Below are 20855 nucleotides of genomic sequence, written 5' to 3'. Positions count from 1 at the left end.
TGGCGCAAAAAATAATGCATCATATAGCCCCATATGCGGGGAAAAAATTAAAAATAAAGTTATTTGGGTCAGGAGATGACAATTTTAAAACATAAAAATTTTGGTGCATGTCGTTATAATTTTTTTTTTTTTTTAAAGAAGTAAAATAAATAAAACCTACATAAAATTGGGTATCGCTGTAACTGTATGGACCTCCTGAATAAAGATAAGGTGTCATTTTTACTGAAAAGTGCACTGCATAGAAACAGAAGCCCTAAAAAGTTGCAAAATGGCGTTTTTTTCTTCATTTCATGCCACAAATGTTTTTTTTGTTTCGACACAGATTAGGTTATAAAATAAGTGATATTACAAAGTACAATTGGTGACGCAATAAACAAGCCCTTATATGGGTCTGTAGGTGCAAAATTGAACACGTTATGGAGGAGGAAGAAACAAAAGTGCAAAAACGCAGATTGTTTCGAGTCCTTAAGGTGAAAACGGGTCCTTATCCCTTAAGGGTAAATGTAAAAAAAAACTATGCTGGTTTATAAAAATATGTTTAATGGGGTTACCCAGAAATAAAAAAAAACAGAACTAATTCCTTTTAAAAAACAGCTCCACCTCTGTCCCCAGGTTGTGTAGGGTATTACAACTTGGCTCCATTTACATCATTAGAACTGAGCTGCAGAACCACATCCAACCTGGAGATGGACAGGGAGGGTTTTTAAAGAAATTAGCTCTGGTTTTCTATTCCTGGATAACCCCTTTAACTCACAGGTTCACATTAAATTCTACTCAAGTAAAATCTACAGCTCACATAGCTAAGTGTGAGGATAACTCCAAATATCTGTGTTTCTTACCCAATTGCATATACTTCGTATTATAAAAGACGTGTGAAAAAGTGGCACCCGTCACCCGTTTACCCATACCTGAGCATTAGCACCACCTGCTGGACAAACACAGAATGACACCATTGCTAACAAAGAAAAACTCAACACATGAGAAACGTTAATAAATATTTTCTGCAGGAATAAGTAGTAAAATTTTAGTTATTTTTAACCAAATATCTCCATCCCCTATTACTAGAATTTGATAACTTGGGACATATGTAAATAGCAGCCCTTTTGAAGACACGGTCCAGAGGTAAATGGGTAATCCTCGCTAATGCTGGGATCATTGTGACAGTTCTAAGACATAACATTTTTATAGATTATAAAAAAAAAAAAGGAAAAAAGAAAAACAAAGCCCCATCCCATGCCAGGCAGCATCCACTATTCAAGTAAACAGCATGTAATGTAATATCAGACCCATAAACCAGTTCTTCATTGGGTGAGGGATTGGTCGAGCAGTTTTAGGGCCCCCCCGACCAGATGCAGGCTTCCAGTGATGAGGATCTGAATGTGAGCAGCTTCCCGCAGGAGCACGGAGCCGGAACTGGCCACAGGATGGTGGTGGAAAAGATTGGTGTCCAGACAAGGGAAGTCGGGGTCCCTACCCTGGGTGGCCCACTGGAGAGCATGAGAGATGCACGGGAACACCAGGGAGTTACAGTTTAGGAGGCGCTCTGAGGAGGGGGCGAGGAGCATGGGAGACCCGCGGGGGCTGTCCTTAATCAGAGTCTCAACCGGGAGGGCGGAGCTCCAGGGGTCGGTACAGCTTCTCTCCTCCATCAGAAGATTCCACTTCTTCTGGTTCTCCAGGCAGCGAGTGAGGACGTTCTCTAGAGTCACATTGTAATTCTGCTGATCTGAGGAAAGAGATGACAACATGGAGGAGATGATGTACAGAAGATATCGCAGCTTAAAGGAGTATTCCAGAAGTAAACACTTATCCCCTGTCCACCAGCGCTGTACTTCATCTCCAGCACCTCCCGGATGAATGGAGACTCATTCACTGCTTTTGTCTATACAACTATTTCCCAACCAGCTACTGCACAACTACAACTCCCAGCATGCCTGGACACTTATCGTGCAAGTCCACTATTTATCACTACATAACTAGATGGCACCAGAGTTATATACATATCTATAAAATTATATATCTCTATCTTGCGCTAATATATATATAATCTATGAGGGTGATTTATCAAAACGTGTAGAGGAAAAGTGGTGCGGTTGCCCATAGCAACCAGATTGCTTATTTCAATTTTAAAGAGGCCTGTGAAAAAAAAAAAAGCAGCGATCTGATTGGTTGCTATGGGCAACTTTTCCTCAACACGTCTTGATAAATCACCCTCATAGATTATATAAGATGTCTAGGGGTACTCCGCCCCTAGACATCTTATCCCCTATCCAAAGGGGTCCCCGGGGATCGCTGCTGCAGCACCCCGCTATCATTACTGCGCAGAGCGAGATCGCTCTGCACGTAATGACAGGCGATACAGGGGCCGGAGCATCGTTACGTCACGCCCCCTGCCATAGACTTGCATTAAGGGGACGGGCCGTGATGTCATGAGGGGCGGAGCCATGACGTCACGCTGCTCCGGCCCCTGTATCGCCCGTCATTACGCACAGAGCGAACTCGCTCTGTGCAGTAATGATGGCGGGGTCCCCAGCAGCGGGACCGCGGCGATCTAACATCTTATCCCCTATCCTTTGGATAGGGGATAACATGCCAGGGGCGGAGTACCCCTTTAAGGACTCAGCGTTTTTCCACTTTTGTTTTTTCCTCCTCACCTTTTAAAAATCATAACCCTTTCAATTTTCCACCTACAGACCCATATGAGGGCTTGTTTTTTGCGCCACCAATTGTACTTTGTAATGACATCCTTCATTTTACAAAAGAATCGACGGCAAAACAAAAGAAAATATATTTGTGGGACAAAATAAAAAAAATGCCATTTTGTAACTTTTGGGGGCTTCTGTTTCTACGCAGTACATTTTTCGGTAGAAAATTACACCTTCTCTTTATTCTGTAGGTCCATATGATTAAAATGATCCCCTACTTATATAGGTTTAATTTTGTTTTACTTCTGGTAAAAATGATCACTACATGCAGGAAAATGTATACGCTTAAAAATGTCATCTTCTGACCCCTATAACTTTTTTCAATTTTTTCCGCATCTGCACCTTGATCTGAGGTTTTATTTATCGGTACCATTTTTTGTTTTGATGGGGCTTTTTGATCACTTTTTAATTTTTTATGGTATAAAAAGTGACCAAAAATATGCTATTTTGGACTTGAATTATTTTTTTTTACGTATACGCCATTCACCGTGCGGTTTAATTAACGATAATTATATCTATATATCTTTAAATATATCTATGTGAATATCTATATCTATGTATATATCTATATATAGTTCCGACATCTACGCACGTGGCGATACCACATGGTTATTTATTTTTACATAGTTTTTTTTATGGGAAAAGGGGGGTGATTCAAACTTTTGTTAGGGAAGGGGTTAAATCACATTTATTAACTTTTTTTTATTTTATTTTTTACACTTTTCTATAACATGCAGTACATTGATTGCATGCACTGATCAATGCTATGCCATAGCATATCATCGATCAGTGTTATCGGCGCTCCATTGCTCGAGCCTGCATCCCAGGCAAGGAGCAATCCAATCGACAATCGGACGCCGAGGAGGAAGGTAGGGACCCCCCTTGTGTGTCCTCAACTGATCAGGACACCGTGATGGTCCTGATCAACCTGACCGAGCTGCTGGGAAAGCATTTTATTTTTATTTTAGACGCGGCGATCATAGTTGATGTCCGGTATTAGCCACGGATCCCGGCCGTTGTTAGGTGCCGGGCCCGACCCGCTATGATGCGGGGTCACTGCGTGACCCCACGTTATAGCACGGGAGCAGGTGCAGGGAGTACAGGTACGCCCTGTGTCTTTAAGAGGTTAATATGATCACACACTAGTTGCAAAACACTGGTACGTGATTAATAAATTAAATAGATAAAATAATTAAATAAAAAAATGTAATAAATAAAATTAAATAAATGAACCTAAATAAAATAAAAATAAAATAGTCAAATTATTCACTCTGGCAGCCAAAAAGTACCACACAGATTGGATGGCGGTTTTAGCCAACATCACAATAAGCAAGTTTATCTCTATGAGGACAGGAACAAAAGGACTGGAAACAATGAAACCTGCATCTGTAGTCTGGGGGAGAGTCAGGTATAACCAGTGGTCTCCAAACTGTCTCCCCCCCCCCCCCCCCCCAGGCTGTTGCAAAACTACAACTCCCAGTATGCCCGGACAGCCGTTGGCTGTCCGGGCATGCTGGGAATTGTAGTTTTGCAATGTGTAGTCTGGAGGAAGAGTCAGTGGTCTCCAAACTGCGACCTCCCCAGCTGTTGAAAAACTACAACTCCCAGCATGCCTGGACAGCCAACATGCTGGGAGTTGTTGTTTTTCAACAGCTGGGGGGGGGGGGGGGGGGGTCGCAGTTTGGAGACCACTGCTGTAAACCTAGTCAGCTACTTTTACCAAGCATCCGAGCCTCTTCAACAGGAAGTCCACAAAGATCTCCCCCACGGTCCCTCCATAATTTCTCCTATCTACAGTTCAATGAGATAGATTATATATATATATATATATATATATATATATATATATATATATATATATATATATATATATATATACATATATATACATACATACATACATACATATATATATATATATATACATATATATATATATATATATATATATATATATATATATATATATATATATATATATATATATATATATACACACACACACACACACACATATATACATACACAGACACGTGGCCCTATATTAGCGTCTTGTTTCGGACACAGGGTAACTGGAATGTCCAGACCCCACTAGTCTGTACTGAAGCCTCTTCCCTGGACAGACACCAGATCAGCCCGGTTTTTGGCAGCGCCTTTTCATACACAGCGCAGGAATGTCCCGCACTTTTTGCCAAGTGTCTGATTTACTTCCTAAGCGTTGGGATCAGACAATGTTTAGCAGCGCAGGTTACAGGGGACATGTGGGGCCTCTGGGAAGTCCAAAGGAATGTCTGGTAAATAATTAAAAGGAACATCCATGCGGCGGTAAACACGGCGGTGACCGCTGGTGCCATGATGCCGAGCCACCGCTTCCACCAACCCCATTGGTCGGCAGGACGCAGTAAATATTGCAATTTCGATATAATAAACAAATGGTGAACCCCCCCACCTCCCCATTTCATGTCATTATCTGTGTTTAAACTAAAAGCTCCAGCATGCCGCATTGTCTACTACAACCCCTATATATCTATGCTTAAAGGGGTACTCCGGTGGAAAACATTTATTTATTTATTTTAAATCAACTGGTGGGAGAAAGTTAAACAGATTTGTTAATTACTTCTAATAAAAATATTTATCCTTCCAGTACTTATTAGCTGCTGAATACTACAGAGGAAATTCTTTTCTTTTTGGAACACAGAGCTCTCTGCTGACATCATGAGCACAGTGCTCTCTGCTGACATCTCTGTGCATTTTAGGAACAGAGTATTGGCACTTTACTATATTATGAGTGCGAGACAGAGACTGGGATGGCGCCACTCCAACGTACGTTTCGTCACGCTAACCTTCATCTGGGAGTGGCTCCATCCTAAAAACGCCCAGCGAACCAATCAGAAGTTGCCAACATAGCTGTAAACAATCATGGGTCATTACCTAAATCAGACATCCAGGTATGTGCCGTTTGCATGGTATGACACAAGCACGGCGCCAACGCCATCTCCCGCAGCACCCGCAAGGCTGCGTCACATGTTTAAAATACAAGAACCTGCAGGTCTTGCATATTCTTTAGTTTTCTACTTTGATATTACTCTGTATTTTCTGCTCAGTCTGTCAGATTCACAGCAGGCGTGACATCATCTGAAGCCATACAGGGGAGAACTGCCTCCCTCACTCTGCTACACACAGCCCAGAGCACTTCAGTGTGAGATGAGCTATGATTGGCTAAGGCTGCACACACGCCTTCAGCATTTCCTGATTTTGGACTTCTGCCAGGCCAGCAGGAGTCCAAAGTCTCTGCAATTTGGGAGGGGGGGGTGCTCTGGACAAGTAGGGAGACACCTAGTGGCAGCTTTTTTAAACACAAAACATAGAAAACATAATTTTATCAAAGTACATTAGAAAGATTTTTTATTTACCATGAGGGGGGCAATAGCAAAAAGTTGTTTTAATGAGAGCGTCCATTCAAACTACACCTACCAGAATGCCTTATTGCCTACTACAACCCAGATATCTATGCTTGAACTACAAGAACCAGCATGCTCTAGTAAGGACAGGTGACAGTGTAGTAGAGCCTACTTTAAGGAACAAATTTACTTATTTCGGTGTTGCTTTATATGTACTACAACCCTCAGCATGCTCTAGAAAGGATCTGTGACAGCGCAAGTCCTTGTACAAAAGGTGGAATTTCCGCAATTCCGCACAATTTCTATTCCGCAAAGGTTGCTAAACAGAAAAGTGACAATTCCAGCGGAGTTGTGTTCTCAAAACACAGAATTCGGCTGAAATGCAAAGCCCCACTTACTTTGATGGGATTCTGACAAAAAAATCCCTGGCCTCTAAATTTTGCGCAATGCTGGAATTCCGCAGTGTGAATGGGACAGCAGAATCCCATTAAAGTCTTTGGGCAGTAAATTTTGGCCGCATTTTCGGCAATTTGGAATTCTTCCATCTGAACATGGCCTAAGGCAGCGGTTTCCAAACTGCGAAGCTCCAGCTGTTGCAAAACTACAACGCCAAGCATCCTTGCTAGAGCATGCTGAGGGTTGTAGTACAAATAATACAACACCTAAATAAGGAATAGTTGCCATTCAATTGCTTTTGCGATTCATCGTATTCAGCCCTACTACCCAATCCATCAGAGTTCATCAAATAGTGACCCCAAGGTCGCTGGCATAAAGACCAATACGAAAGGCTTACCTGCAATGCCCACCCCCGACACCTCGCTCATGTTAGGGCAGAAGAGGGCGTAGTCAAAATGGCAGGGCTGAAATAAAAAATATTTTTTTAAATTTAAAAACACACTTTACCAAGTACTGGACCTGTACAGGATGCCTAATAAATTGGAATGCAATGGTTGGCACTACTTGTAACCCAAGACCAGTTGACATTAAACTTCCAACCAGAATTTTCACTAGGAAATTCCAGGGCGGAATCCACTTTGCAGCAGCCCCCCATTGCCGTCAATGGCATTCTGCAGCGGTAACTACACATCCCAGGATGCCCAGACAGCTGAATGCTCTCAGGGCATACTGGTAGCTGTACATTTACTGTAAGGACCTGTTCACACTGAGAATTTCCACTAGGAAAGTCGGTAATTACTCACCGGTAATTGTTTCCTCCTAGTCACGACAGCACCACAATCCATCCCGCCATCTATCTCTGGTGGTGCTGTTGTGACAGGGTGGAAATTCCAGGGCAGAATCTGCTTTGCAGCAGCCCGCCCATTGCCATCGACGGCATTCTGCAGCGGAAACTACACATCCCAGGATGCCCTGACTGCTTTCAGTTCTCTGGGAATGATGGAAGCTGAACATTTACAAAAGTAAAAAAAAACTGTTCACATTGAACCTCAAATTTCCAATGGGAAATTCCAGGTGGAACCCACTAGGCTGTCAATGGGATTCTGCTGCATAATTTCCACTGCGGAAATTGCGGCGATGAGTTTCTGCTGCAGAATTTTCACCAAAAAGTGAAGTTTGGCGGAATGGCGTGTGGGCTGCATTGCCGTTAACTAGAGCCTGCTGCACCGAGAATCGCTAGCCGGAATTTGTCTAGACGGAAATTCTCAGTGTGAACATAGGTCAGGAGTGAGACTGGTTATCCAAGTGCAGGGTTTCCCAACCAGGGTGCCCCCAGCTGTTGCAAAACTACAACTCTCAGCATGCCCGGACAGCCGAAGGCTGTCCGGGCATGCTGGGAGTTGTAGTTTTGCAACAGCTGGGGGCACCCTGGCTGGAAAACACTGGTCTAGTGAGAATGTATGTGAAGAAAGCAGCAGCATCTATAAAACGGGTGCACATGTAGTAGTTGGACTCACCTGTAGTAGTTTTAACAGAGCGGCGGTGTCCCTCTCCCCCGTGGCGTTAAACAACAGCACCCGCACCACAGAACCTCTGCAAAAGAATAGGATCACTAAGTAATACACAGTATCCTGACCGGCAGCAAACGACTGGGTTACAAGTCCTAGACAGCGTCCTACAAGCTGATACGTTTACATAACCTTACATCGATCAGACGTAACATAAAACTGTGCCTAATACTGTGGTATCTATACTAAGGCAACAGATCCTTAAAGGGCTACTCCGCCCCTATACATGTTATCCCCTATCCAAAGGATAGTGGATAACATGTCTGATCGCGGGGGGGGGTCCGGCCGTGATCTCCGGATCGATGCTGCAGCGTTACGGTCAGGGTTCAGGACGTCACTCCTTGCCCCCTCCATTCACGTCTATCGGAGGGGGTGTGACGGCTAGTACACAGCTGTATAGACATGAATGGAGGGGGTGCGGTGTCCGTGTTCGCCAGTCATCAGGCACTGCACGGTGTTCGCTCCGTGCACTGGATGACTGGGGTGCCGCAGCAGAGATCGTGAGGGTGCTCAGCAGCCGGACTCCTGTGATCAATCCAAAAAAAATATAATAATAATGCACTCGTACAACAGAGTTCATGTTCTCAATTCCAATACTTACTTCTAGAGATGAGCGAACTTACAGTAAATTCGATTAGTCACGAACTTCTCGGCTCGGCAGTTGATGACTTATCCTGCATAAATTAGTTCAGCTTTCCGGTGCTCCGGTGGGCTGGAAAAGGTGGATACAGTCCTAGGAAAGAGTCTCCTAGGATTGTATCCAACTTTTCCACCCCACGGGAGCACCTGAAAGCTGAACTAATTTATGCAGGAATAGTCAGCAACCGCTGAGCCGAGAAGTTTGTGACGAATCGAATTTACTGTAAGTTCGCTCATCTCTACTTACTTCATGCGTATGTTCTCATACTAAAACTTTAAAATACGGGAACAGTATAACTAGAACATGTCATATTTACCCAAGTGCTCGTCGCTGATCAGGGTTACCTGGCTACCTCTACAGTGGATCACCCCCACCAGCGATCGCACTGCAGTGGGGGGCGATCCACCCCACTAAACCACCAGGGACAGCGATCTAAAGGGTTAATAGCAGACTGCAGCGACTGCTGCATGCGGGCTATCAGCGGCGGACCCCAGCTACTGAAATCAGCTGGGGGCCGCCGGGTATGGATCAGGCTTGAGTCAGAAGCCCAATCCATACACCCTGAAGGGCACCATGACAGACTATACCTGTCACGTGTTGCGTAGGGGTTAATGTTATGGCCGACTGGTGCACGCACAGCATGTTGCTTCAGTTTTATCAGACCTACCCTCCAGCTTTTTCCTCACTGAGCGCCATATCCTGGAACCACTTGACACAAGCCTTCACGCTGCTGCTGGTATGCGCGCCGTCGATGTAATAAGATATGGGCCCGCGCAGAAGAACCTGCGTACGCCCCAGCCATATAGTGTGCTGTAAACCTACACAAATGTAGAGGAAAAGCATAAATAGTGAGCCAAAAGTAAAATAAAAAATAAAAAAAAATAAAAAATAAAAAAAAAAAGACACGCAACATCGCTGCCACCTTGTGGTCAAAATCCCAAACTACAAAATATTTAAAAAAATTATAACTAAAAAAGTCAAAAGTTAAGGGAAATTACAGCTACACTACAAACACTATTCACTTCTACGGTCCTAATGTAGCTTAAAATTATTGAGAGTTATCGCTGCCATGAGACATTTGTGCTCAATTTTACCTTGTACCATTGGAACAGAGAGTCGGAAAGGAGACGCCAGGGGGAGGGGCCACTTCACTGCAGGAATTTGTTTCTTTGGATTCTTTATTTCTCCAAAACCTTAAGAAATTAACAGTCATAATAAACACAATATTCTATAAACCACTAGCCCAGTGTTTTCCCCCCAGCTGTTGAAAAACTACAACTCCCAGCATGCCTGGACAGCCGTTGGCTGTCCGGGCATGCTGGGAGTTGCAGTTTTGCAATCTCTAGTCTGGAGGAAGAGCCTGGTTAAAAGGGGTACTCCGGTGGAGAACACTTTTTTATTTATTTATTTTTTTTTTTTAAATCAACTGGTGCCAGAAAGTTAAACAGATTTGTAAATGACTTCTATTAAAAAATCTTAATCCTTCCAGTACTACTTAGCTGCTGAATACTACAGAGGAAATTATTTTTCTTTTTTGGAACACAGAGCTCTCTGCTGACAACACAAGCACAGTGCTCTCTGCTGACATCTCTGTCCATTTTAAGAACTGTCCAGAGAAGGAGAAAATCCCCATAGCAAACATATGCTGCTCTGGACAGTTCCTAAAATGGACAGAGATGTCAGCAGAGAGCTCTGTGTTCCAAAAAGAAAACTGTAGTATTCAGTATTTTTCTATTCTGTAACTTTCTGGCACCAGTTGATTTAAAAAAAAAATAATCAAAAAAATTCCTCTGGAGTACCCCTTTAATTCTGTACCCAGTGGTCTCCAAACGCCAGCCCCCCAGCTGTTGCAAAACTGCAACTCCAAGCAGGCCCGGAATGCCATCAGCTATGCAGGCATGCTTAGATTTGTTGTTTTGCAACAGCTGGAGACACACTGCACTAGCCATAAACAGCTGATGAACCATGTTGGGTGTCTTGGAGAACACAGCACTGTACCTTGACAGCCTTGATGCTGAAGCCATGTCTGCGCCAGCTGCAGCGCCAGCGAAGCGTTGGATCTCTGATGCTCTCCGGCCAAACCGATATTAAGTGATGCGCCATCCTCCTCGTACTCCGTCATGTCTGGGCACATATACAAGGGGCTCTATGATAAGGAATAAGTAAGTTAAAAGTCCAAAACTGCTAGGCAGGGCGGGAAAAGGGCTACAGAGCAGGTATAATCTCACCCCAATTTCCTGGGCTCTGTTTTTCAGCACCTCCAGGGGGCTTGCAGGTTGGGGGACTGTAAATGCTGGAACACCTAGCTGAGGGACACAAAGAAATGATGACACATTCACAGCTGGGATCCATTCCATGCAGCTATGCTTCTAACTACAATTCCCAGCAGCCCTGTGGAGAATGATCTCCCACCCAGTGGTTGCTCCACCCACTGAAGCACAGACAGGTTCCCTTTTAACACCTGACTAGTGCTGTAATGTCTCGTGCCGCACTGCGACATGGGAAAGGCCTGAGACCACACTGCTAAAAATGAACATCAGGGCAAAGATCACATAAGAATTAAGAGACCAGCCATCAAACACAGGTACAGACACTATATTATGAACTACACTAACTTTACAGCCCCTGTAGACCCACCAGAGCCAACATGAACCATACCTAATACATTGTTGGCCAGTAATTCAGTGTATGATTTCTAGGGCGCCAATCCTCAAGATGCCCGTTTAAAGGGGTACTCCTGTGTAAAAAATTTTTTTTTTCTTACTTTTTTTTTTTTTTTAAATCAACTGGTGCCAGAAAGTTATACAGATTTATAAATTACTTCTATAAAAAAAAAAAAAAAAAAAATAAAAAAAAAAACATTAATCCTTCCAGTACATTTTAGGGGCTGTATACTAAAGAGAAAATGCTTTTCTTTTTGGATTTCTCTTCTAGGTATGCTCCATTCATTCTTGGCTTCGGCTGATAGACAAGTACAGTGTTCAGTTATCTTTGAAAGTCCCGTAGATTGTGAATGAAACAAAATGGAATAAAAGCCAAGCATGTTACTGCTTCATTCACCCGAGGGACAAGGGACCCCCATTCTCTTGAACACTAGTGGTCCCAGCAGTTGGACCCCACAGATCAGGTAGTTATTTTCCCTATCCTGTGCATAGGGCAGTGCTTCCTAAGGAGGGTGCCTACTGGTGGGAAAACTCTGTCATAAGGGGGATACATTTTAATCTTAGGATAACCAATTTAAGATCTTACTATTTAAGAACTATTCTATAGTGATGGTCTCTGCTGAAAATGTAAGTGATCCCTCTCCAAACCTTGAATATGCCGCCTTTCTGCCAGGCAATCTTTTCAATGGTGTCCCCCAGGATGGCTGTGTGGTCGATACCAAGTGAAGAAACCCCACAAACAATGGGCTTCCTGCAAGAATGACAGGTTGTAAAGAAGTACTCTGGTACTTAACGTCTTATCCCCTATCCACAGAGTTCCCTTTTAATACATGGAGGACATTTAAAAGGAGTACTCCCCTGGAATTTTTTTTTATTTTTTTTTAAATCAACTGGTGCCAGAAAGTTAAACAGATTTCTAAATGACTTCTATTTAAAAATCTTAATCCTTCTAGTACTTATCTGCTTCTATTTGCTCCACAGGAAGTTATTTTCTTTTTGAATTTCCTTTGTCTGTCCACAGTGCTCCCTGCTGACATCTCTGTTCATTTTAGGAACTGTCCAGAGTAGGAGAAAATCTCCATAGCAAACCTCTCCTGATCCAGACAGTTGTCAGCAGAGAGACCTGTGGTCAGAGTGAATAGGACATGCAAAAAGAAAAGAACTTGCTGTGGAGCAAATAGAAGCTGAAAAATAAAGACTAGAAAGATAAAGATGTTTAAATAGAAGTAATTTACAAATCTGTTTAACTTTCTGGAACCAGTTGATTTAAAAAAAAAAAAATAAATAAAAAAAAGTTTTCCAGGGGAGTACCCCTCCAAGTGTACCCGTCATTTAAAAAACCGGTCAGGGTCTAAGTGTTCAGACAATGTAGAACAGAGTCCAGCTCACCTCTCCAAACTCTGTGCTCAGGCCGGTGCCCGGCTAGTCACCCAGCAATACTGAAGAATAAACGGGAGGTCCAGCACGTCGATGAATTGCAGCTTTATTCAGATAGACAACACACGGTAAAAATGACAGCCAGACGCGTTTCGAGCGCATGCGCTCGAAACGCGTCTGACTGTCGTTTTTACTGTGTGTTGTCTATCTGAATAAAGCTGCAATTCATCGTAGTGCTGGACCTCCCGTTTATTCTAAGTGCTAAGAACCCCCGCCATTCAGGAGAACAAGTGGGGATAAGCGCACGGTATAAACTTATAATGGAGCAGCAAGAGAATGGTAGCAGGGGGGGGGGGGGGGTAAAGCATGACACCACACACTTATCCCCCCCCCCCCCCCGCTCGTTCTCCTGTTTGGTCAGCACTGAGACCCAGACAGAAAAAATGTTGACAAGTCTCTGCAACAGGTCAAAAGTTGGTTTGTTTTTTGTTTTTTTATTGTCATTTGTTTTTGTTTATTTAAGATATAGGACAGTGGCAAATAAAACAAAAAAAAAAATTTAACACAAAAAAGGACGGAGATTCAAAAAAGGCCATTAGCATGTGTATTGTGTGCCATTTATATTCACTGGCTCTTCATGGCTTTAGGGGACTATACTCCGGATATTTGTATTGTTCTTTAATTGCTCCTCGCCCTGCTCCTCTCTCACTATTGACACCTAGATCTGTCGTATTTTTCCAATGGTTATATTGCTTTGCGTTGCGCGTTGTTGACCTTTATTATTGTAATATTGAGCCCATTGTCTTCCCGGCCTCACCTGGCCGCTGGGGCTTAAAAGTTGCTGTACTGTTTTCTTTATCTGATTGTTATCTTTCAATAAAACCGTTTGAATAAAAAAAAAAAAAAAAAAAAAAAAAGCTATTACCACTCCACGGATACAAAAGTGGATATAAGCTCTACCGGCTGATTCATCTCTCCTCTGCACACCCAACCAAATCTATCTAAAAAGAGCTAAAAGAATAATAATCAGCGCTAAAAATGAATGTATATTATATATATAAATATATATGTATTTATAAAATATGCGTTAAAGTGGTTTAATACAATAAAATACAATTGTATTTTATTGTATTAAACCACTTTAAAGCATATATATATATATATATATATATATATATATATATATATACACATATACACACACACACACACACACATATACACACACATTCATTTTTAGCGCTGATTATTATTCTTTTAGATTTTTTATCCCTTGGTATATGGTATACAGTAGGGATAGACCGATTATCAGCCGATAATCACGATTTTGGGCATTATCGGTATCGGCAATTACCTTACTGATAAGCCGACAATGCCCCGCCCCCCTGCACCCCCCACCGCACCGCCCCCATTGCCTCCCCCATCCCCGGTTTTATAATTAACTGTTCCCGGAGCCCACGCTATTTCTTGCTCCTGCTGCGTCCTGCGTTACGCTGTGCGCAATGAGGAGTGACGTGCGCGACGTGACGTCACAGTCAGTGCGCACAGTGACAGTTCAGGAGGACGCCACCGGAGCCAGATATGGAGTGGATCCTGGGAACAGGTAATTATAAAACCGGGGATGGGGGAGGCAAAGGGGCTGGTGCGGTGCGGGGGGGTCGGTTGCGGTGCGGCGGGTCGGGTGCGGCAGCGGCGGTGCGGGGAGCGGTGATAGGTCTCAGGACCCCCGGACAGGCAGGGGGAGAGAAGCGGGTGGTGGCGGCGGCCTATAGCACCGCAAAAGCCACTGCAGTGCATTGATTTAAAGCGCCCGCTTTAAATCAATGATCTGCAGCGGTGTTGCGGGGGGATAAATAGCCGATAACTTATACCGATATTCCGGTATAAGTTATCGGCCCTAACCTCCACCGATTATCGTATTGGCCCTAAAAAAGCGATATCGGTCGATCCCTTGTATACAGGGAACCATATACAATAAATCGGCAGCTATAAACAATCCCCCCTGGTCCTGGGTAGTGCTTGTATATACATACACGAGTTCCTATCTAAAAAGATGTTGACACGAGTCAGGGCGCCTCCTGCAGGAGCCAGGCAGGCAGCAAAATCCATCGTCCCACTGCAGGTCTTGAGAGCAAAAAAATAAGTCTGGAAGTCTCCATGGGCTCAGCTTCTGAGATTCTGTAACTGGAGCTGATGTCCAGGGAACCTGACGAACTGCATAATGTATATATCTGTACTGAGGCGTTCAGTAAATATTCTGGTTTGTACGAAGGCGTTTAGAAAAAACTGGTGTGTGTGAGTGTTAGCAAACAGATTCAGACATAGGAGGACACGAACCTGATGATATTTGTACAGTCATAAGCTCCACCAATGCCAACTTCTAGCACCGCCAGGTCCACCTGTGTCAGAGTGTAGAAAAGATGGTAAGGAGCCGAGAAGACGACGGGGAGGAGGGGGAGAAGACGACGGGGAGGAGGGGGAGAAGACGACGGGGAGGAGGGGGAGAAGACGACGGGGAGGAGGGGGAGAAGACGACGGGGAGGAGGGGGAGAAGACGACGGGGAGGAGGGGGAGAAGACGACGGGGAGGAGGGGGAGAAGACGACGGGGAGGAGGGGGAGAAGACGACGGGGAGGAGGGGGAGAAGACGACGGGGAGGAGGGGGAGAAGACGACGGGGAGGAGGGGGAGAAGACGACGGGGAGGAGGGGGAGAAGACGACGGGGAGGAGGGGGAGAAGACGACGGGGAGGAGGGGGAGAAGACGACGGGGAGGAGGGGGAGAAGACGACGGGGAGGAGGGGGAGAAGACGACGGGGAGGAGGGGGAGAAGACGACGGGGAGGAGGGGGAGAAGACGACGGGGAGGAGGGGGAGAAGACGACGGGGAGGAGGGGGAGAAGACGACGGGGAGGAGGGGGAGAAGACGACGGGGAGGAGGGGGAGAAGACGACGGGGAGGAGGGGGAGAAGACGACGGGGAGGAGGGGGAGAAGACGACGGGGAGGAGGGGGAGAAGACGACGGGGAGGAGGGGGAGAAGACGACGGGGAGGAGGGGGAGAAGACGACGGGGAGGAGGGGGAGAAGACGACGGGGAGGAGGGGGAGAAGACGACGGGGAGGAGGGGGAGAAGACGACGGGGAGGAGGGGGAGAAGACGACGGGGAGGAGGGGGAGAAGACGACGGGGAGGAGGGGGAGAAGACGACGGGGAGGAGGGGGAGAAGACGACGGGGAGGAGGGGGAGAAGACGACGGGGAGGAGGGGGAGAAGACGACGGGGAGGAGGGGGAGAAGACGACGGGGAGGAGGGGGAGAAGACGACGGGGAGGAGGGGGAGAAGACGACGGGGAGGAGGGGGAGAAGACGACGGGGAGGAGGGGGAGAAGACGACGGGGAGGAGGGGGAGAAGACGACGGGGAGGAGGGGGAGAAGACGACGGGGAGGAGGGGGAGAAGACGACGGGGAGGAGGGGGAGAAGACGACGGTGAGGAGGGGGAGAAGACGACGGGGAGGAGGGGGAGAAGACGACGGTGAGGAGGGGGAGAAGACGACGGTGAGGAGGGGGAGAAGACGACGGTGAGGAGGGGGAGAAGACGACGGGGAGGAGGGGGAGAAGACGACGGTGAGGAGGGGGAGAAGACGACGGTGAGGAGGGGGAGAAGACGACGGTGAGGAGGGGGAGAAGACGACGGTGAGGAGGGGGAGAAGACGACGGTGAGGAGGGGGAGAAGACGACGGTGAGGAGGGGGAGAAGACGACGGTGAGGAGGGGGAGAAGACGACGGTGAGGAGGGGGAGAAGACGACGGTGAGGAGGGGGAGAAGACGACGGTGAGGAGGGGGAGAAGACGACGGTGAGGAGGGGGAGAAGACGACGGTGAGGAGGGGGAGAAGACGACGGTGAGGAGGGGGAGAAGACGACGGTGAGGAGGGGGAGAAGACGACGGTGAGGAGGGGGAGAAGACGACGGTGAGGAGGGGGAGAAGACGACGGTGAGGAGGGGGAGAAGACGACGGTGAGGAGGGGGAGAAGACGACGGTGAGGAGGGATCAACTGGGACGCCATGAAGGTACAAGAGGTCCTCTCGGGATACAAACCTTTTCCTGCAGAAACACATGGAAGGCCATTATGGTCAGGAAGCGGAAGTATGCCGGCATGGAGCACATGTCATCACTCTGAGGAGAAGATGGAAGAAGGGTTGGTCACTGGCTTTGATCTGAGTTTTTTGTGCTTTACTTTAAAAATTTTAAAATCAATTTACACTTAAAAAGGGATTCTGTCCGCTCTGTCAGTTGTATGGCCGTTAGGGTATAAAAGTAAATTCTACCTTTTTCTGGAGCAGACGGTGGCTGCCAAGTTTATAAAATTTCCTTTTTGTTTCTTAGCCAAGTGTCAAGGAGGCGGTACCAAGCTACTAAAGTGCCACAGCCTGGCACAACTCCTTGCTCACCCTCACCTCCCAGCCCCTCCCTGGAAGAGTTCTGTATGTCAGTCAAGGAGGTGCTGGTAGGGAAGGGTGATTTAGAAGACGTGCCAGGCACTGCAAATACTGTACCAGTATGGTGAACTGTTCTTCTACCAATCACTAAATGCCATATTAAAAGGGGTGTACCTTGGTCTGTTTCTCCAGCCCCTCTATTCATGGGCTTTGTCTTCTATTGAAGGTCTCACTTGGAGCCCCCATACCATCCAGAACATAATCCTGTCCAGCTGCAGCATTTTCTTTGTCCCTGATGAAGCACAGGCAGTGACAAAGTCTAACAAGTGAGGGCGGGACTAGCACTCCTCTGTGCTCACTCCTGTCCTATCAGACTGCAGCATGAATACAGAGAGGAAGGGGTTACAGAGCAGCCTGCAGTGTTTGGATGAAGAGACCCAGCACAGCAGACTCAGGGAGGAAATGAAGGCATTGTGAGTGAGGGCGGGCTCAGTGCTTGCCTCGGACACGCCCCTTCCTGAGCAGTGGATGTCAGAATAGGTGAGCAGCAGATGAGGGATTTGTGAGCCAAATACAGAAACTAGACACATAAAAAAAGACACAAAGCATCTACATGACCTAATAACATATATATTTTCTTTTTTATCTGTTATATGACAGGTTTAATAATCCAAACCCTGCCACAGTCAGCGACTGACCTTCGTTTCCTCCAAGCGGTTGTACACTTGCCAGAAGTATTTGCTGAATAGCTCCTTGCTGATTGGCTGCCCATTGATGCGAATCCTCTCCCTCACCTGCACCAAGTGTGGCGAGCTGGGTGGAAGCCAGAGAGTGATAAGGTTACCAGACTGAACTGGAAGAACTGGCATCAGATGCCCAAAGTTACACAGGTTACATGAGGAAACAGGTTATAGGAGGTTAAAAAAAAAAAAAATTATACTGCATTATGTCTAGTGCAGCGTTTCCCACCCAGGGTGCCTCCAGCTGTTGCAAAACTACAACTTCCAGCATACACAGGTTACATGAGGAAACAGGTTATAAGAGGTTAAAAAAAAAAAAAAAATGATACTGCATTATGTCTAGTGCAGAGTTTCCCACCCAGGGTGCCTCCAGCTGTTGCAAAACTACAACTTCCAGCATGCCCGGACAGCCGTTGGCTGTCCGGGCATGCTGGGAGTTGTAGTTTTGCAACAGCTGGAGGCACCCTGGTGTAATGCAAGGTTTGGGGAGGACATGGCGTGTCAGGCTCTGCCCCCTTCAGGCCCTGCACTAGGTATAACACATCGCATCACTTTTGTGGCGCGTTCCTTCAACAACAACACACACAATACCTGTAGAATCCAGTCTTCAGGCCACAGTTTCTTAGAATTTGCTCAGTAAAGGCACAAGTGGACCCCTGAAAAAGATTAAAACTTAAAAGATGTACAAAAAACAGCTATTTGTGTAGGTAAAGAGATCAGAAAATCAGCTCCGCAGAGTAGGACAAAAACGGAAGTTGGTTCACATCACAATTTTGACATACGACAGTGAGGTGGGAAAACGGAAGGCAAAAAGCAAAAATTCTATGAACTAAAAAATAAATAAATACAAAAAAATACTACAATCCCACTTTGAGATACAATTGAATAAAAAAATAAAAAATAAAAAAAACAACAAACAATTGTATTTCGAAATTGGACGGTACCATTCTTTTCACCCTCCCCCCCCCCCCCCTCCCAATGTCCAATTTATTATTATTTTTAAATAATTTATTATTTGTTTGTATATTTTGTGCAAATAAAATACTATTAGGGTAGGGTCACACGTAACGGATACGCTGGCGACCCGACCCACAGTGTGCATCCAGCTGTCGCCAAACCCACCCGCCCCCTGGCCGGCTCGCAGCGGCAATCCACCGCTCTGAGCAGTCACACTGGGGGGCCTGCGAGTCGCCGAGCGCACTCAGACATCGTGGTGTCGCCGAGTGCACTGTACATGTGATGTGTACTCAGACATTGTGGAGCAGCCGTGATAACTGAGTGCACTCGGCGACCCGCAGGCCCCCAGTCTGGCTGCTTGGAGCGGCGGATTGCCGCTGTGAGCAGGCCAGGGGGCAGGTGGGTTTGGCAACAGCTGGAGGCACAATAAAGGTCAGGTTACCAGCAGATCCACAGCCTAAAATACGCTGCGGATCCGTTACGTGTGACCCTACCCTAAAAATAACTTTTTTTTTAATCATACTAGAGAAATTCTAAGCTACCGCGTGCAGGTAAACGATTTACATAGATATTTATGTTATGAAAATCAGATATGAGGATATAAGATCAGGGGTATTCTGGGATATTTATTTCTTCAGCCTTTAAGCCCATGATGCCAAGTTATAATAAATGTGTAATGTGTAATATACTTCTATTACCTCCGGGTGGCGCTTTGTCCCGTTTTCATGCACAGGACCCACTCCCGGAAGATAGGGCAAGTCGTCTTATTTTACTGTTATCTCTGACCTTTCCCAGGATTCCGTGCGGCCAGAGACAATACATCACAAGTCACAGTCTCCAGGGGGCGTGGCTCTACTGCAGTGGGTGGAAGGGATTTACAGAAGTAATACTATCCCCCCAGTGGAGCATAGCCACACCCCCCCTGGAGACCATGTGACTTGTAACATTGTCCCTGGCCGCATGGAATGCTGGGAAAGGTCAGAGACAACAGTATTATAAGAAGACTTGCACTACAGCACTTTCGGGTGAGGGTCCTGTGCATGAAAATGGGACAAAGTGGTGAACGGCGGTAATAGACGCAAATTATACTGTATTATAAATTGGCATCATGGGCTCAAAGGCTGAAGAAAAAAAATAAATAAATCCTAGAATACCCCTTTAAAGGGGTACTCCGCTGCTCAGCGTTCGGAACAAACTGTTCCGAACGCTGGAGCCGGGAGCTAGTGACGTCATAACCCCGCCCCATCATGATGTCATGCCCCACCCCCTCAATGCAAGTTTATGGGAGGGGGGCGTGACAGCCGTCACGCCCCCCTCCCATAAACTTGCATTGAGGGGTCGGGCCATGAAGTAATGATGGGGCGGGGTTATAGCGTCACGAGTTCCCGACACCGGCTCCAGCGTTCGGAACAGTTTGTTCCAAACGCTGAGCAGCAGAGTACCCCTTTAACTAGTTCGATGTCAAACTCGTGATGTGTACCCAGCCTGACAATACACCACCTGACTAATAATTGTACCGAGCCTGGGGCTTTTATAGGGAGAGTTCACATGAGACAAAACTGATGCAAATTTTTACCTACAGAGCTATAGGGATGTGGTGAAGATGGCGGCTGATACCAGTCAGGTGACATGGGCGGCATTTAAGTTGTTCACCAGCCCTTATTTAATGGTCCTAAAAGAGGCAGAGGGATCTAACCAACTTTTCCATCATAGTCTAGTAGGGAGGCAGAGCTGGGCTGAGACAGATGCCTGGGAGCTGAAACGTGGGAGGGGTTGCAATAAAAAATATATGTCTATCCAAATGACACTGGAGTGACAAATAAGCCCCAAATCCACACATTTCAATGTAGATTTACTGCGGAAATAATAATTGGCAGCACTTATAAAAGTTGGGCAGTAGGGGGCACACTATTATATGTAAAAACATTACTATCTTGAACACTATAATAGAGTCCACGAAGCCTAGATACACCATT

At 45.9% G+C, this 20855-nt stretch overlaps 1 protein-coding gene across 4 annotated transcripts in view; it reads right to left on the bottom strand.

Moving 5' to 3' along the window:
- Positions 1 to 970: 970 nt before the first annotated feature.
- Positions 971 to 20855, bottom strand: part of FPGS (folylpolyglutamate synthase) — a 66336-nt gene continuing 46451 nt past the window's right edge. For 2 of the 4 annotated variants that reach the window (XM_056540450.1, XM_056540449.1), the window contains 12 exons: positions 18514 to 18578; positions 17881 to 17995; positions 16842 to 16919; positions 15088 to 15149; positions 12022 to 12124; positions 10939 to 11016; positions 10709 to 10856; positions 9805 to 9903; positions 9378 to 9528; positions 8020 to 8095; positions 6900 to 6966; positions 971 to 1726 (listed from right to left, as the gene is read on the bottom strand). In XM_056540450.1, the coding sequence (XP_056396425.1) occupies positions 1302 to 1726; positions 6900 to 6966; positions 8020 to 8095; positions 9378 to 9528; positions 9805 to 9903; positions 10709 to 10856; positions 10939 to 11016; positions 12022 to 12124; positions 15088 to 15149; positions 16842 to 16919; positions 17881 to 17995; positions 18514 to 18578 (1467 nt within the window). In that variant the 3' untranslated portion in view covers positions 971 to 1301. The remainder of the gene's footprint in view (positions 1727 to 6899; positions 6967 to 8019; positions 8096 to 9377; positions 9529 to 9804; positions 9904 to 10708; positions 10857 to 10938; positions 11017 to 12021; positions 12125 to 15087; positions 15150 to 16841; positions 16920 to 17880; positions 17996 to 18513; positions 18579 to 20855) is intronic. The other 2 variants (XM_056540451.1, XM_056540448.1) reach the window with 1 other exon arrangement.

This window comes from Hyla sarda, chromosome 9 (assembly GCF_029499605.1).
Source record: "Hyla sarda isolate aHylSar1 chromosome 9, aHylSar1.hap1, whole genome shotgun sequence".
NCBI classification, from domain to species: Eukaryota; Metazoa; Chordata; class Amphibia; order Anura; family Hylidae; genus Hyla; species Hyla sarda.
The sequence above is the reverse complement of the archived record's forward strand: the minus strand, read 5'-3'. Positions and strand labels throughout refer to the sequence as shown.